Raw genomic sequence first — 16,244 nt, forward strand, 5'->3', positions numbered from 1 at the left:
TGTGTCAATAATGGTGGATTTATTTTACAGATATTAATTTGTGCTTCAATTGTGCAAATGAATCAAATGCACCAAGATCAAGGGCTTTTCAATGAATGGGACGGATTGCAGCAAAACCAACACAAGGAAAGCCATAAATAGCCTAAAATTTGGAGAAAGTGCCACAAAAAGAATCCCTCAAAGTCAACCAAATGAATGGGGAGCATTCTCCCAAATGCATCCTTTGATCACTAACTAGTTTTTAGAATGAATTGTGTGACTCGTGCTATTCAAATGTGTTTTTTTTTGTGGTGCATCAAAAAGGAGGGGCGAGAAGGCATTGTGTTAGCATCTTTATTGGCTTGTCTTTACGTTGCATAGAGACGCTTCCCGCCGAGACGGGAAGTCACCCAGGGACAACGTGGCCCAACGGGAAGTAGCCACGGCCAACGGCGGGCGGGAGTCCTTCAGGCACAAGTTTTAGTCGCGGGACAACAAGTCAAAGCAATTCATGCAAGTCTTTTGGGGGGGGGGGGGGGGGGTTGGGGTCAAAGCCCCGCCCCAACGCCGTCCCACCCACCAGAGCCACTTCCGTCAAAAAGTAGCCATTTTGAAGCACGCTACGATACGCCCTTTCCTTTTCTGTCACCTGGATGAAGAAAATGCGCAAAGAACTTCCTGTTAGCAAAAGCTATTTTGACTGGCTCACACGAGGGAGCTCCGCCTTTTCGCCTTTTTCGTCTCTACACGCTAGCAAAAGTCAGAGAAATGGCATATTAATCTGGTATCTTGTTCATTTGGGTCACTTCCTGTTGACTTTGAATGACTTCCTCTTATCACTTTGAGATGGTGTATTGGGGCAGGTACACTTGGAGGTGTTTATAGTTCACTTCCTGTTGATTTTGGAGCATTCCTGGGTCACTTCCTGTTGATTTGAAACCACTTTTTGTGGAAATGGAAGGGGATATCATAGTGATATTTGGCCTCGTAGACAGGTCGCTCGCTCCCTGTTGATTATGGGGCCAAGTCAGGTGACAGGGGGGGTGGCTAGCAGAGCAAAAAACTCCCATGGTGCTTTGGGGCTTTTGGCAAAGTTACCGTAACTTTCCCACCTGGCCAAAAGACTGCCGGCCAATCAAAGCGGCATCGACGTGAGGCGGGAGGAGGGAGGAGGGAGGGAGGGACACCCCCATCGACCTCTAGCTAGCGGGGGGAGGCGGGGGAGTGTTGCTGCGGCTAGACCGAGCTGCCTGCCCCGGATGGGACGGCGGCCGCTCGGCCGCTGGCGTGTAAACGCTGAGCTCAGCACAAACACAACATTGATCTGTCCTGCAGGACAGCAGCAAAAGAGCAAAGCGGGGAGGAAGGAAGACAGTAGGGAGGGAGGGAGGGAGGGTTGGAGGGAGGGAGGGAAGGTGAGATGGTGATGCGGCGGGACCGACCGGCCACGGCCTAGCAGACCATCCGTGGACGCTGCATCGCCACGCCGGGCCGGTATTTGGGCCTTTTGCCGGACTTTTCGGGTCATCCAGCGTCCTGTCCTCAAGTCTAGGTTGGGACAGCTCCAAAATCTCAAAAGGGAACAGACTACTACAAGTACTGGTCGGGGACATTTTGGGGGCGGGGCCCGTGGCGGAAGGGCAAAAATGTGTGCGGAGAAAGCAAAGCGCCGCCCCGTCCGTCATCCAGCGTGACGGGGGAGTTTGTGGGCGGAGCTCGGGGAGGAACGCCAACACTAAAAAAAAATGCCTCTTAGCTCATACGTACAAATACGCTCAAAATGGCCTCCTTCAATGGTGGAAAAGTGGCACGTGGACTTTGGCCAGGCCATTTTGGAGGCGGACTGCAGGACACAGGAAAATCGTTTCAAAGTTGGAGTTCGAGTCAATGAGTACGGGAATGGGACGGAGCTCCAGTTGGAACGCAAGTGCTGAGAAAGTGGGATAGGATCTGCCGCTAACAAAGTCCATCGTTGGAGGCGGAGCTTCTTTATGCCGCCGCCCGGGAACTACATTGGGGGACTTTGCGTACGGGGACTTTGCGATGCTAATCGGGTGGAGCTTGGAGGCGGAGCTTAACTCGTTGGGGAAAGAACAAAAAAAGGCCCGCCATTTTACTTGCCCGGGAATCCAGTGGGAATGAGCGAGCGGATAGCATGATTTGGCCATGGCGCTGAAAGAAAAGTGAGATGGGAAGAAAAGATGGGTTGCCGGGGGTCGAGATGGGGAGGGGGGGTGTGGCTTAAAAAGCAAGCAATGGTGCATAACCAAGCGTTTTATTGGCGTGGAATGAAAAGGAGGAGCGTCCCATCGTCTCATCACAAACAACAAGTGCTGTGCTAGAAAAGGAGAAAGAGGGCGGGGCTCCTCGTCGCGCCCCGCCCACCACCACAGCTACACAAAAGAACAACAACACTAAAACACCCAGCGGAAGACGATAGCGACGTTAACCGCCGTCGATGCTAACTTCCCGAGTACGTGATGCTAACTCCGGAGGCTAGCGAGCCTCGTTTAGGAGACGGCACATTTGGAAGTCAATGACAAAGAGTCCACGCTGCTAACTTGGGAAAACCAAAGATGCTCATCTCGGAACTGGGCGCTAAGTTCGCAAGCTAACCATTTCTCTACAACTCATTTCAATGACAAACCAAATCTTTTTTTTTTTAGGCCCGTTTTCGGGCAGCGGAAGGAAGACGCTAAACGCCACGGCAAGTGTAAACAGATTTTTGAGGCCACGAAGCGTCAAAGTGCCAAACCGGCGACGGACCACGGTGGCTCAGCTTGGCGAGACCGTCTTCTTCTTTTTTTAGGGACCGGCCGCTAGGGGGCGATGCCGGTCGCGTGCTAACTTTGGTCGAAAAGGAAGTGCAAGTTTTTCTTTTTGCATAAGGAACCTTCTCGCGGAACGAGTTGGACGGTAAGACGCAAACGAGACGCTGGCTCGCTGGCCGGGAGAAAGCAAAGCGACAAACGGGGGCGCCGTGGCACTCTGCCATCTCTCTTCCATCTTTTCAACCGGTGATTGTCGGCGACATCGTTTCGCTAGGAGTAAACGTTCACATTTTGAGGAGGATTCGTCAGCGCTGCTGAGGGGGAGGAGTCAAGCGGTGGCTGGGGCGGAGCTTAGCTAGAAAAGGGAGCGGCCTTTGTCACGTGACTAACTACATCATCACTAACACTACGACATGCGGCTCTTTTCCTATCCGATACTGGCGAGCTAGCTACTATACGTATGTCCGTATGTACAGGTGGCTGGGGGCCACGCCCCCCCCGATACTCAACCTGGGCGTCGGCCGGGCCTCTTGGAGGCCACGCCCCTTGGTGACCATCTGGCAAACAAAGCGCCAGAAAAGACGGCAAACACAAAAAGGTGGTTTTAAAAATACGACGGGTAGAAGAAAAATCAACGGCTTTTAAAACGCGGTCAGCCCTCGCCATGGCGACGTTCCCATATTTGGAATATGTATCTGCCGGCCGGCCGGCCGGCCCTCTGTGCTCGCCGCCCAGTTGCGTCCGTTTGGCCTTTTATAGCAACTTCTCCGATTTCCCCAGCTGAACTCCAGGCTAACGTGGTGAGCTAATGCTAACTTCGCAAGCTAGCCTTCACAAACCAACAAAGCTAACGTGGTGAGTTGACGTTATTCTAAATTCTAAACATTTGAACTGAATAAATTCAACGTCTTAACGAGGATTTTTTTTGTTTGTTCTAAAAGCGGTCCATTTCAGGCATTTAGCTCAATAATAGCCATAATGGCGATCTCTTTGGCCGTCGGCGTTTGACCAATTCAATTTCACGTGTCGACACCATTCATTTGAATTTGGGACGCGTGGGCGGGACCGTGGGGCGAAGGGGCGTCGGCCGGCCAGGGTTGACTGCGTGCAAAAAAGCCGGGGGGGGGGGGGGGGGGGGGGGGAAAGATGCGGCGCTTTAGCCAACCAGCGCGTCTCTTAAAGGGATCCGTGCCGCTAATTCCCAAGCGTAATAATAACAATAATAATAATAATGATGATAACAACAATGTCCCTCATTGTCTTTGCACGTCCTGTTTTAGAGTCCCTTGGTGCCGGCGGACTTCCCGGGTGTGGGGGGGGGCGGAGCAAAAAAAATTTCAAAAAAGTTCAAAAAAGAGCAGCTGGGAGCTTCCAAACATTGCACGTTTTCCCGCTCTCCCATTTCCGTAATTCTACGCGTCCCGTTGGAATATGCCATATTTCATATTTGCATATTTCCCACTGCCGCCAAGGGGGAGGAAAAGGAGGGGGCGGAGTCTAGAGCGCTCGGCCAGAGCCACCCACGAAGGAGCTCTCGTCCATCCGGCCCCGCCCCCGGAAGGAGGGAAGGTTCTCTCCGGGCCGTGGAGGACGCTGGTGGGCGGAGTTGAGTGCGGGAGGGCGGGGCATCCGGGGGAGGAGCTTTCACCGTCCTTAGCCCAGGTACCACTGAAACAAAAGAAAATATAGGAATTCAAATACACATCACTTGATGCAACAAAAGAATTATTTCTTCTAAAATGGGAGAAAAAAAAACAAAAGTCGCCAATTGTGCCAAAATATCAGCCACATTCATTTCCCGGCACATTCGCTCCAAATCTCCGTGATTTCTGGCCCCAAAAAAGGAAGACTAATCCAAATTGGAAATGGTCATAAAATTGACCTGGAAGTCGTGCCCCATGATCAACAGGAAGTGACCTAACCCTAACCGTAATGCAACATTTAAGTTCCCTTCAGGACAGTCGTTCGTCCAAGGACCCTGACCCAAAATGGCCGGCAGACAAAACTCTTTCTCTGTAAACATCCATTCGTGCAATTTGGAGAAGTTGTTTGCGTCTCGCTAACTTTGTGGTCTGGTTGCTAGGGGCGACCAGACCAGACCGGCCCGGGAGCGAAGGAGGGAGGGAGGGAATTACGTGACCGCCATCCGCAAGGCGCCCTCGTCCCCGACGCCCCCTTTTTTCTTTACATCCATCACACACACACTACGCATCATTTAGAAAATGCATTCTGAAGAAAAGTGAAAGGAAAAGTTTGTAGTGTGTACGTGTGTGTGTGTGTGTGTTGCGGCTTTGTCCGCTAGTGATTGACTGTGTGTGTGTGTGTGTGTGTGTGTGTGTGTGTGTGTGCGCGTGTGAGTGTGTAGTGACAGAGGAGAAGAAGAAGAGTGGAAGGTTAGTTTTTAATCAATACAACTTGCTGACGTCGGGACTTTTCTTCCTCCTCGCGCTGCACTGCAGACTCTCTTGAAAACACACACACACACGTCTATGTCTGTGTGTGTGTGTGTGTGTGTGTGTGTGGGGTGGTTGTGGTCGCCTTGTCAGGAGGGTGAAGACCAGGACGCTAATAAGTCACGATGACAACGTGGAGGAGGAGCTGAAACTTGTGCTGGCATGCTAACGCAGGTGCAAGCGCGTGAAAGCTACATGACAAACACCAGCAACTCCATTGGGGAAACGTGGAGTGCCCACCCACCGGTCTGATCTGGAAAGCCCTTCCATTCATTGACTTCAACCATGCCCATGGCCTGGCCCGCCACCATCCTTTTGGACCTGCCACTGGATTTGCTCCCTTTTGGCACAATCCCTCATTTTTTGCCAGTGGGCGGGCCAGAACTAAACCCATACAAAACGTGGAATCCCGCCCACCCCTGTCAATCAAGACAGCAGAGCCCGCTCCCTCCTACCTGCGGCTGCTGCGGGAGGTTGAAGGCGGGCTCTCGCGGCCCCACGCTGACGAATCGCTGAGCCGACGTGCTGGTGGGCGGGGCCGAGTACGCTGAGGAAAGTGGGCAAAACGGACAAATGTTACATTTGGGCCAGAAAAGCAAAAAAAAATGCCCATTTTGCGACTTACTGGGAGAGGACGGCGAGTCGGCGCCGCCGGAAGAGGAGGAGGCGGCGGCGCCGGGGGACGGCTTGGCGTCCACGGGAAGCGGGACGGGCCGCGCCATGGGCGGGGGCGGGGGTGGCGGCAACATGGGCGCCGACAAGAAGGGATTGTGTACTTTTCCCTGGGAGCCGCCGTTGGCCTGATGGGGAAAAAAAAAATACAATCTTTTTTCGTCATTGGGGATAAACCAAAAAAAAAAAAGGGGAGCCCCGATTTGCCGTCATAAAATAAGGAGCAGCCTCACGTACGTGGAGGAAGCCCACCTGTGCGGCCTGGGCCGAGTCGGGGCACACCAGCTGCACAAAGTCCTTCAGGGGGTCCTGCGGGTGGTAGCGGATGGCCGCGTGCGAAAAGTACGACGCCGCCGGCTGCTGCAGGATGGGCGACGAAGAAAAGTGCAGGCCCGACGGCGTCGCCGTGGCCGCCGCCGCCGCCGCCACGTGTGGGCCGGCTGGGGGAGGGAGGGACAGAGCGGACGGATCAAAACACGGCGACGCTCCCAAAAAAAAAATAGCGCAGGTGGTCCACCTTTACCTTGCCGGGAGATGAAAGAGCTGGCTAGCGAGCCGCGTAGCTTATATCCTGCGTTTCCCAAAACAGACGAGATCAACACCCGAGTCGGCCTTCAAGATAAAGATTGGTGGTCTTACCCGGCTCGTCGTGCCAGCTCCCGCCGCCGCCACCGCCGCCGCCTGGCGAGCGTCCCGCCACCGTGGGGTAATAGGAGTCTTCGCTCGGGCTGTCGCCGTCTTCCTCCATGCACTTGATGCGCTTGGCCGAGCTGCCCGGACCAATGAGAGCCAGGTGAGGGCTCGCGCCCCCTTCGGGTGGCCCGCCCGCGGTGGGGGCGGGCGGTCGCCTACCTGGAGGAGGAGGAGGAGGTGCCGGGCAGGGGCCTCCTCATGGCGCCGGGGCTCATGCCGTAGTAGGACGAGCTGTCCAAGTCGGCCAGCGAGAAGTTGGGACCCGTGCCGGCGGCGATGGGAGCTGCAAAAGGTGGAAACGGAAATCAGGGGGGGGAGACGCGTGGAGACGCCCCAAATCCACGTGGGGAATAAGGCTCGGCGCTAAAGGGTTAAAAAGGCAAAGGCGAAAGACAACACCCCCACGGCTTTATTGACAGAAAGCGGGATGGCGCGATGTGAAAGGAGGAGAAGGAGGAGAAGGAGGAGTCCCGCCCGACAAGACCTGCTGGCTACACCAGCCTTTTCCGCACACATCAGCAACGTCCATCCATCACGCCGCCGGCGCACTTTTGCGGCCCGTCTCGCCTCTCGGGCGGGTCCGCCAGAGGCCCGCCCTCCGTCAACAACCCTGGCTCGGTAACCCACCCGGGTCTCCAGAAAGAAAAGATGGCCCGAGAAATGAAAAGCCGGTCCTGAGGCCGGCAATTGGCTCATTTGCCGCTAGCGACCAAAAAGACCAGAGGAAGTGAAGGAATGTAACGGGACGAGGAAGAGGAAGTGGCCGCCGCGGGCACGACGATGAAGACGAGGCACGGCGGCGGCGGCGGCGGCGCACGTTCCGTCAAGTCGCCAATTACACTAAGTACACTACGGCGCTGACCCCGCCCCCTCGTGTGCCGCTTTAATAGAATATCGATCCGCACGCACACACGCATTCCCGCATTCCGCCGTCCTGCCAACCAGCGGCGTAATGGCCGCCCGACGACAAGGTCACCTGATGGCGCGTGGGACTCCACTCTGGCCGTTCCATCGACCTCAACCCAAAAAAAAAAAAAGGAATTGACCGATTGCAAATGACGCGTGAAAGCGCCTGGTCTTGTGCCGCCCACCAAAGTAAATAGTACTTGATATTTACATCTGAAATGGCCCAAAAGTGGAAACAAAATGTCACTTTCAATTTTTGGGGGGGTTGATTGGTGGCATTTTCAGGAGACTTGCTATCAATTTTGCTCACTTTCTATGGCTAGCGACTCACTTCCTCTTCATTTCCTCATCATTTGGGGAATGTTCATGTCACTTCCTCTTTATTTCTGGCCGAATCACTTTCTGTTTTTTTTTTTTTTTTGGGTCACTTCTTTCGCTTCCTCCGAGGTCACTTCCGTCCTAACGACGACACGGCGAGGGTGACTTTGACGGCGGGCCGTCCCGGGATGGCGGACCTCTGTGCGCGTCTCCGCATCCTCCGGCCCGGCCAATCGGTGAAGGGAATGGAGTGAGCGAGGCGGAAGGGGGGGCGGGATTGCGGCGGAGGGGGGAGGGCTTTGCGTGAGGACGACGACCTTTAAAAAGTGCACACTGGCACTTGAGTGAGAGAACGAGAGAGAGAGGGAGAGAGGGAGAGAGGGAGGGAGGGACCACTCACATTCAGATTGAGAGAGAAAAAGATCTATGGCAGCCTGTCGATGGCCCATGCCGGAAAGTGCCTGTCAGCAGACTGCAAGCCCCGCCCTCTCCCTCCCACCATTCCTCCCACCCTCCCTTCCTCCTCCATCCATCCATCCATCCATCCATCCATCCAGTGTGTGTGCGTTTACTCACTTTGGGAAACTCGTACGAGTTCCGAAACGGTGAACACCCCCGGCGTGACAAAACTGTCCTGGAAAGCCAAATGACCTGCAACACACACACACAAAAGACGTTTAGGCTTTTTTTTTTTGGGGAGGTCGTCGGACACCCTAATTTCGATGACCAAGGCGGGCTGGCTTTTGTCACTCACCGTTCTCGGCCTGCTCCTTGACGTCGCCGTCGCCGGGGTGCTCGGGGCTTTCCGACGGGCCGCCTTCTGCAAGAAAACCAGCGCCAAAGAGCGTTAAAGAGCGTCAAAGAGCGTTAGCCGCTCATCCAAAAAGCGCAAAACACTGTTACATTGAAAGGGCCCCTGTTTTTTTTCTACAATTAAAATGAATGCGACTTGTATCAACTTTGCCTTCATTTTTTTTTTTGGCTTTTTTGACCGGGAGACGTCCGATCGGGGGCCGAGGCGCCTCCCTTCGGCCGCCGACCCTCGCGGCCCCCGAGTCCGTCCGGCGTGCGTTCCGCCGGGCTGATTTAGCGGCGGCGGCGGCACATCGATCGGAAGGGAGAAATATGACCAAGAGGAAGAAAAAATGTTTTATGGCGTGTCATGGTGCTGACAAACAACACGCTGACCTCACACACACACGCACAAAGACGCACTAGAAAAATGTCCAGCATGTGTAGAAGGCACAACAAAAAGAGCCAATCACTTCCTGTACATTTTGCATCATTTCCTGTTGATTTTCCTATGACTTTGGGCCATTTCCAGTTTCTTGGCTGCTTCCTTTTGCTTTTCAGTCCGCTTCCTGTCGATTTTGGTGGACTCCGTCTGGATGGTTTAGGGGTCACCTGCGGGTCACCTGTGGGCCACTTCCTGTCGACTTTGGGCCATTTCCTGTTCATTAAGGTGAAAGTTGAGGATTCTTTAGTCAAAAATCAATGGAAAGATTGGCTGATTTGTGGTGTCCATTTGACAAAGCAAATCTTACTTTTGTAAAGCAAATCTTACTCTTGTAAAACCAAAGTCAACGGACAACCGCTTGACAAATGGCGGGCGGCGGGGGCAGATGGGGCGCTCCGCTATGCTCTGCTCCGCTCCCACGCCTCATTAGCATATTTAATGAACCAGGGGGGGAGGGGGAGCGTGTGAAAGTGGCCCCCGACCGCCTCTCATCCACCCCGCCCCCTTGGGTTGTCACGGTGACAAGGATGCTTTTTTGTTTTAGGCCACTCGAGCGCGGCAACCACAGCGGGCGAGGGCGGGCGAGGGCGGGCGACGGCGGGCGAGGGCGGGCGACAGGGGGCGACAGCGTTTGGGCCTCTTCCAGACTTTGACGACGAAAAAGGACGACAGAGATACGCCTAGCGTCCGTTTGGACAAAGGAGGAAATCTATGGCCACCCGCTGCCCCCAAATAGGCAGGAAGTGGCAGAGAAAAGTCTCAAAGTCCTCCACCAAAAGTCTCCTCATTAACCTCCCAAACCTTCAACTAATCAATCAATCAATCAATCAAGAGAAATGAACCTCCTCCCCAGAAGCCACCTTCAAAATGGTGGCCCCACACTTAAGATGGCGGCTTGGGAAGTGTCCCATGCGGGAACCTTTCAACCTTTGGAATTTTCCGTCAAATGCATTTCATGGTTGCCATCATCGAGTCACTTCCTGTAGATGATGGGGCATTTCTGTGTCACTTCCTGTTGATGATGGGGCGTTTCTGTGTCACTTCCTGTACATTTTGTTGTTTACGTTGACTGCGTTAGCCTGCTGGCTTTGCGGTTGTCGTGCGATGGCGAGTTCACCGGCTGGCGGGCGCCGTACAGATGGGAGGGACCCCGCTACCTGCATACGCCCCCCCCCCCCACCCCCCGGACCCCGCTGCATCAGTCTAATGCATAAATATGTAATTTGTTCATCTGTCGGCATGAAATATGCAGACGAAAAGCAGGCGTTTGTTATTGTGTTTTTCAGGGTCATTAGCAGGCGCTAAGTGACGATGCTAACAAGGCAAACACGCGGGACCACCAAAGTGGGGGCTTTCTATACTTGCTGGTACAGTAATACCGAAATAAATTTCAATTAAAGGGTCTTTTCCTGTTTAAATAAAAACGTAGAGAGATCATCTTTGACAACGCGCCGTTGCAATTAGCCAACCAGCCAGCGCGCGCATGTGCGTGCGTCTCCTTGTGGCCCCTAAACACCTTAGCGGGGATGAGGCGCCTCATCCTCAAAGCCAATTATGGCGGCGGGATTTCAACTTGGAGGAGATTTACGTCTGCTTGGGGGGGGGGGGGGTGATGGGGGGGTCTAGCATAGGACAGGATAGGATTGGATGGGATTAAGGAGCGACCGACAGGAAGCTTTGGGAGCTGGCCGTCCGTCGCGGGTCATTGGGGGAAAATGTCAGTGACCCACAAATGGCCCCAAATCAACAGGACGTCATTTTCAGAATCACAAGGAAATGAGCACAAATATCAACACGACGTGTTCCAAAAGTGACCCATGAAAAGGTCATGAACCAGAAATGGCCCAAAATCAACAGGAAGTGACCTGTAGACGCCCGAGGATGGACAGGAAGTGGACAATAAACAGAGTGTGCCGGTCAAAGTTCATCCCGGGCCACGCTCCGATCCGATTTAGTGGCCGTGTCGCCGCTCATTAGTCAAGGGCACCCGCGAGCGGGATAGGGGGGGGGGCGTCCCTTATCCTCCAATCAGATTCCCACGTAGCGATCACTGGGACGTCCGTCAACAGCGTCCCCCCCCCCGCTAAAGCGGGTGGACGGCGGTCCCGTGTCCGCCAGCAAATTGGCCGCACGCAAACCCACCAAATGGATCTATGAAAACAGGGCTAAGCCAAGCGTTGGCCCGCCCGGGTTGACCCGCCTCTCACCTCTGTCTGAGCCCCTCCCCCCCCAAGCCCACCGTGACTTTTTTCCACAAGGTTTAGTCCCGAATACCAGTGGGCGTGACTGACGTTGCGCACAAGCAGGCGAGCATCACATGCAATAATCACACAGAAAGGTTTGACGCACGCCATCCGCCAGACTAAACGCAAACTAAACGCAAACTAAAGGTAGGCACAAATCACTGCTGCAAAACACCCCAAAAATCAAAAGTGCACACACACACAAAAAACATTTATCATCTTAACGTCTTTTTGGCCGCATCTCGTTCGTGTATAACAGATATCTAGGAGCACTGGGCGGAGCCTGGCCTTTTTTTCCGTTTTTTTTTTTGCCGTGCAAAAAGTCTCCCCCGCCAAGCAGATGCACTCACACAAAAAAAACACAAATTTAAACAAAAAGCACGTGCAACGGCAAAATCGAACACATGAACACACCAAGCACATACAAAAAAAACGCACCCATGCACACAAACCCCAAAAAAACTCAGGCAAGGAGAGATAAAAAAGTCAAGCCAAAAGACACACAAGGCCATCTCCAAATCCTCCTCCTTTCAAATCCCACCCAAACTCAAACCCCATCACACAGAGACACGCACATGTGACATCTGCTTTAGCCGTTAGCATCTTCCCAACAATTAAAAGAATCGATCGAGAGAGAGAGAGAGAGAGAGAGAGAGAGCAGTGTGAGGAGGGCTGCATCTAAATTATGAATAGCACAAACACACACACACACACAAATGAAAGCCACTCCTCCGATCCTCGTCCAATCAACTTTGAGCCGTGCACAACAACAATAAAGCACAATTGGTAGCGGGGCAAATGGGCTCATGCGCTTTTTCTTCCCCTTCCGCTGCCGCGAAGGGCAACGGGCGTCCCATCCCGACGTCCGTGGGCCTACTCCAGTATTCGCCGTCATTCTATTGTGGTGTGAGAAGACTTGACGTGGCGTGGCGTGGCGTGGCCCCTAGCCAGATGCCACCCCCAACGCCAAGTGGATGCACGGACGGCAAAACAAAGTCGGAACCACCCTCTCACTCCCACTGTCCGTCCGTCCGTCCGTCCTCTACGAGGAAGCGGAGGTGAGCTGGGACGCGGCGACGGCGCTGGCGACAACGACACTTGCTGAAGTCAGCAAACGCCCCACCATGCATCATGTTTACAGACTGTCACTTCCTAAATTGTTCTTCTGGCGGGCCGGACAGGGGTTTTCGAGAGGGGGGGGGGGGCGCTTGTCCGTCAGCGGCCGTCTCCCTCGGGGTGTCCCGGAGGGAGGCGGTCCTAAAGACCGCGCCATCCATGGGATCAACAGATGGGCCCCGCCGGCGCAGCCCAAATCGCAGCCACAAATGTGCCGGATTGGACGCCTGGTGTCGTCGAGGGCATTTCAATAATGGACATGACCAAAGAAGGCCCAAGGCGGCGTTGGAGGAGGAGGGCGGGGCCAAATGAATTGCTCTGCGGACCATTACAAGAAGGAGGAGGAGGAGGAGGAGGAAGGGGGAGGAAGGAGGACCTGTCCTACCTACCTGCGTGTTGCTGACTCAGCAGCTGCGCTCAGTCCATCCGTCTAATGGACGGAGGGACGGAAGGACGGACGGCAGTGGCGGTGGCGGCGGCGGCGAGAGCGAACCCAATTTCATTAGCGGGAAGCCCGCATTGACCCCCGCCGTCCTTGCGCGGAAAACCCCGTCTGTCAGCGGGACGGACATTTCTTTGTCCTACAGAGTCGCCGCCACTTTACGCCGCCCCAAACACCGACTGCCACGGAATTGAACGCGCGCCACCTGGGCCCGGGCTGGCCTTCGACCCTACCCCCCCGGTCAAATCACCAGTTGCATTTTCCTCAAGTGACTTTGGCCTTTTCGATCCGGACCCGTCTACACGGACGGGCCGGGACGACGGCGAGACTTACCGGCGGGGACAAAGTAGGCCAGGTAGAGGTCCAGCTCTTTGACGGAGACGCCGATGTGGCGCGGCTGGACGCAGAGTCCCGGGTTGGCGCAGCGGGGCGACTTGACCAGTCGCTCGCCGTCCGTGCTCTCCAGCGGGACGCCCTTGAAGAGGATGACCATGACCAGGTCCAGTCTCCAGACCTGACAGAGTGGGGAGGGGGGGGGGGGGGGAGTTTTTGGCTTTTTTCCTTCCCGTAAAAAGGCGGCGAACCCCACTAGCGACCTTATCGGCCTGTCGGAGACAATCGATGCGCCTCATCTTTCCCTTCTGGTCGGGGTTGGAGAGGACGCAGCAGGGCGCCTTCTTGCCGGTGACGGAGAGCACAAAGTCCTCGCGGAACTCGGGGCGGATGTCCTTGCGCAGCTTGGCCAGCAGGCGCGAGGCCCACTTCTGCTTGACCTCGGCCTTCTCGCCCAGCAGCTCGTCCTTGGCCGCCCGCTCCTCCTCCTTGGACATGCGCTTCTCGTGCTTCTTGAAGTACTTCCTCTTGCGCGCCTGCAGGTTGAACCAGGCGTAGGCAAAGGCCCGCACCTGCGGCAGCAGCGCCTCGATGAACGGGTGGAACTCGTCCTGGAATGGAAAAACAAAGATGGATGCAAAAGTTTACTTTTGCTTTTTGTCTAAAAAACAAGAGAGCTTGAAGAGAGAGCGGGAATGTCGGAATGTCACTTGAGGTGGCGGCGGCGGTGACGGCTTCCACACACGATCGGGATTTGGAAGAGCAAAGAGCGTCTGCTTGGAACGCCGCCAACATGGAACAATGTGTCGTTGTGTCGTATCGAGGATCGCCGCTCAAGTGTGTGCGTTCAGATGGGGGGGGGGGCCGTGCCCAAAATGGGGTGCGCAGCTGGCTCTCTGATGCTAACACGGTTAGCTTCTTTAATGCGTGCGTTATGTGGGTTGGGGGTGGTGGAGGGAGTGGGGGGGGGGGGGGTTCCCCGTCATTAACTCCCCGACCGGCAGCTGTTTTTGATGCCATTTTCAAGGGGTGCCGGATTTTGACGCCTTCCAAAGGCCAAAAACAAAGAGGACACCACTTCTTTGCTTTTTAAGAGACAAACAAAGACGTCCAATCCCTATGGATGGAGAAGAGGCCAATCATTTTGGATCACATCAGATTTTTGGGCCACATCCTGTACATTTTGGGACATTCCGGGTTCCAGTTTGTTGCTCTATTTTATTGATCAATTTTGACCCAAAAATTCGGAAGAAAAAAAAAACAATGTCATATTCCTGCTAAAATGTTGATTTTTATGCCAAAATATATTGGAAGAATGAAAAGATTGCAGATTGAGTCATTTGGACAATTTGGACCTTCACCGACAACACACACACACAAACTCAAATGCAAATTGAGCAAATACAATAAAAAAAACAAGTTCCTTTGTTTTTTGTTTTGTTGCTAGACCCTCAGAGTTTTTATTTTATATTGATTGATCTCGCCTACACACACACACACACACACACACACGCAGTGTGTTTTTTATTATTGCCAATCAACAGCCATCAATAATGTCAAGAAAAGAAAATAGTCAGTAATAATAATTACAACAATTTTGATGTTTTCTTTTTCCTGACATTGTTTCCGTCCACATCCCAAAATATGCAAATGATTTTCATTTGGGTTTAATTTGCATCAAGTCTAAATAGGAACTCAGTCGTTTTTTTAATTGGCTAACTAAATATGGCTGTATGTATATGATCTATAAATATATTAAAATGAGTCCAAATCCTGGCGTGATGAAATGAGATTAGACTGAATTGAAACGCTTGCTATTTTCATCAAAACTCTTGGAAACGATGAGGCCAATAATCCGCTTGCTTTATCATCATTATTTTGTAAACACGAGATGTTGGATTTGGTATTAAAAAATGTTTAAAAAAGCATTTCTCGGAAGTGATATCATTAAAATGATGATGGACTATATAAAATGATCGCAAAAAGAGAGAAGACGAAATTGTATAAAAGTATATTTTTTTCTCGATCCATTTGACGTCCGTCCGTCCCCCCCAAAGTCCACCGTTTCGACTCCCGTGCGCGTCAACTTTGTCGGAGTTGGCTCCTCGGTCGGCAGAAGTTGTGCGTGTGTGCGTGCGTGTGTGCGTGCGTTCACGTACCTGCGTGAGACAAAGCGGCGAGTACATGGCTGTCTGTCTTGGCCGTGCGTGCGCAGCCTCGCGTGTGTCCGTGAGTGACGGTGACGAATAGGCGCTCGGTTTTTGGCTCCTCTGGTTCTGGTTCTGGTTGTGATTGTGGTTCTAGTGTGAGCTCACATTTCCCGGCGGCGGCGGCGGCGAGCGTCCCCGGCCGCCGGCCGCCTCGGGAGGAGACGAAAAGGAAGACGAGGACAGGGGGGGCTGGGCGGAGCCGTTACAGGTCCGCCGCCGCCGGCGTCGCCGTCCGAGTGTCATGTCCCGAGAGTCCAAAGTGCGGGGACGGGGAAGCCCGGTGGTTGTACTTGTCTTCGTGCTGATGCTGCTCCAGCTGTTGCTGGTACTGTTGATCCTGTTCCTGATCCTGTTCCTGTTCCTCCTGGTTCCGGTCCTGGTCCCGGTCCTGGTCTCGGTCCTGGTGGCAAAGGCGACGGCGAGACCAGAGCGTCGGAAGCGCGAGGTCCCGAAGCCGCATGTCTTCGCCGTCGCCGAGAACGGAAAGCAGACAGTAGCTACGGAACTGGAACTTTCCAACCCGAGTGAGTCGCTCCCTCCCGGGCGGGTTTCCCCCCCTGTGGGGCTTCCTCTTGGTTTCCCGCTCGGACTTGGCTTAGTCGGCGTCTTCCGGCGTCTTCCGGCGTCTTCCGGGCGGCCGGAACGTCCGTCCGTCCGTCCGTTTGGCCTGACTCTCTCGCCTCCTCCCTCGTTTGTTCTTTCGTTCGTTCGGTACCGGACGAGCTGAGCTGACTGAAGCCTCCGCGCACAACAGCCCGACTCATCCCACACACACACGCGCGCGTGCGCACTCACTCGGTTTATCGATCTCATGCGGACGCGTGAACGCGAGTGAGCGAGCGAGCGAACCAACGAACGAACGAGTGTGCCC

General features: G+C 54.1%; 1 protein-coding gene across 1 annotated transcript; it reads right to left on the minus strand.

Annotated features, from left to right (window-relative positions):
- Positions 1–3,881: 3,881 nt before the first annotated feature.
- Positions 3,882–16,244, minus strand: nfia (nuclear factor I/A). Its single transcript, XM_077716915.1, has 12 exons — positions 15,323–16,244; positions 13,427–13,774; positions 13,164–13,344; positions 8,547–8,612; positions 8,369–8,443; positions 6,728–6,851; positions 6,515–6,645; positions 6,399–6,446; positions 6,113–6,315; positions 5,829–6,003; positions 5,659–5,750; positions 3,882–4,418 (listed from the first exon to the last, which is right to left on the minus strand). Exons 1-12 carry the CDS (start codon positions 15,347–15,349, stop codon positions 4,404–4,406), a joined length of 1,485 nt encoding a protein of 494 aa, XP_077573041.1. The 5' UTR covers positions 15,350–16,244; the 3' UTR covers positions 3,882–4,403.

The sequence above is a fragment of the Stigmatopora nigra genome, chromosome 5, assembly GCF_051989575.1.
Source record: "Stigmatopora nigra isolate UIUO_SnigA chromosome 5, RoL_Snig_1.1, whole genome shotgun sequence".
NCBI lineage: Eukaryota > Metazoa > Chordata > Actinopteri > Syngnathiformes > Syngnathidae > Stigmatopora > Stigmatopora nigra.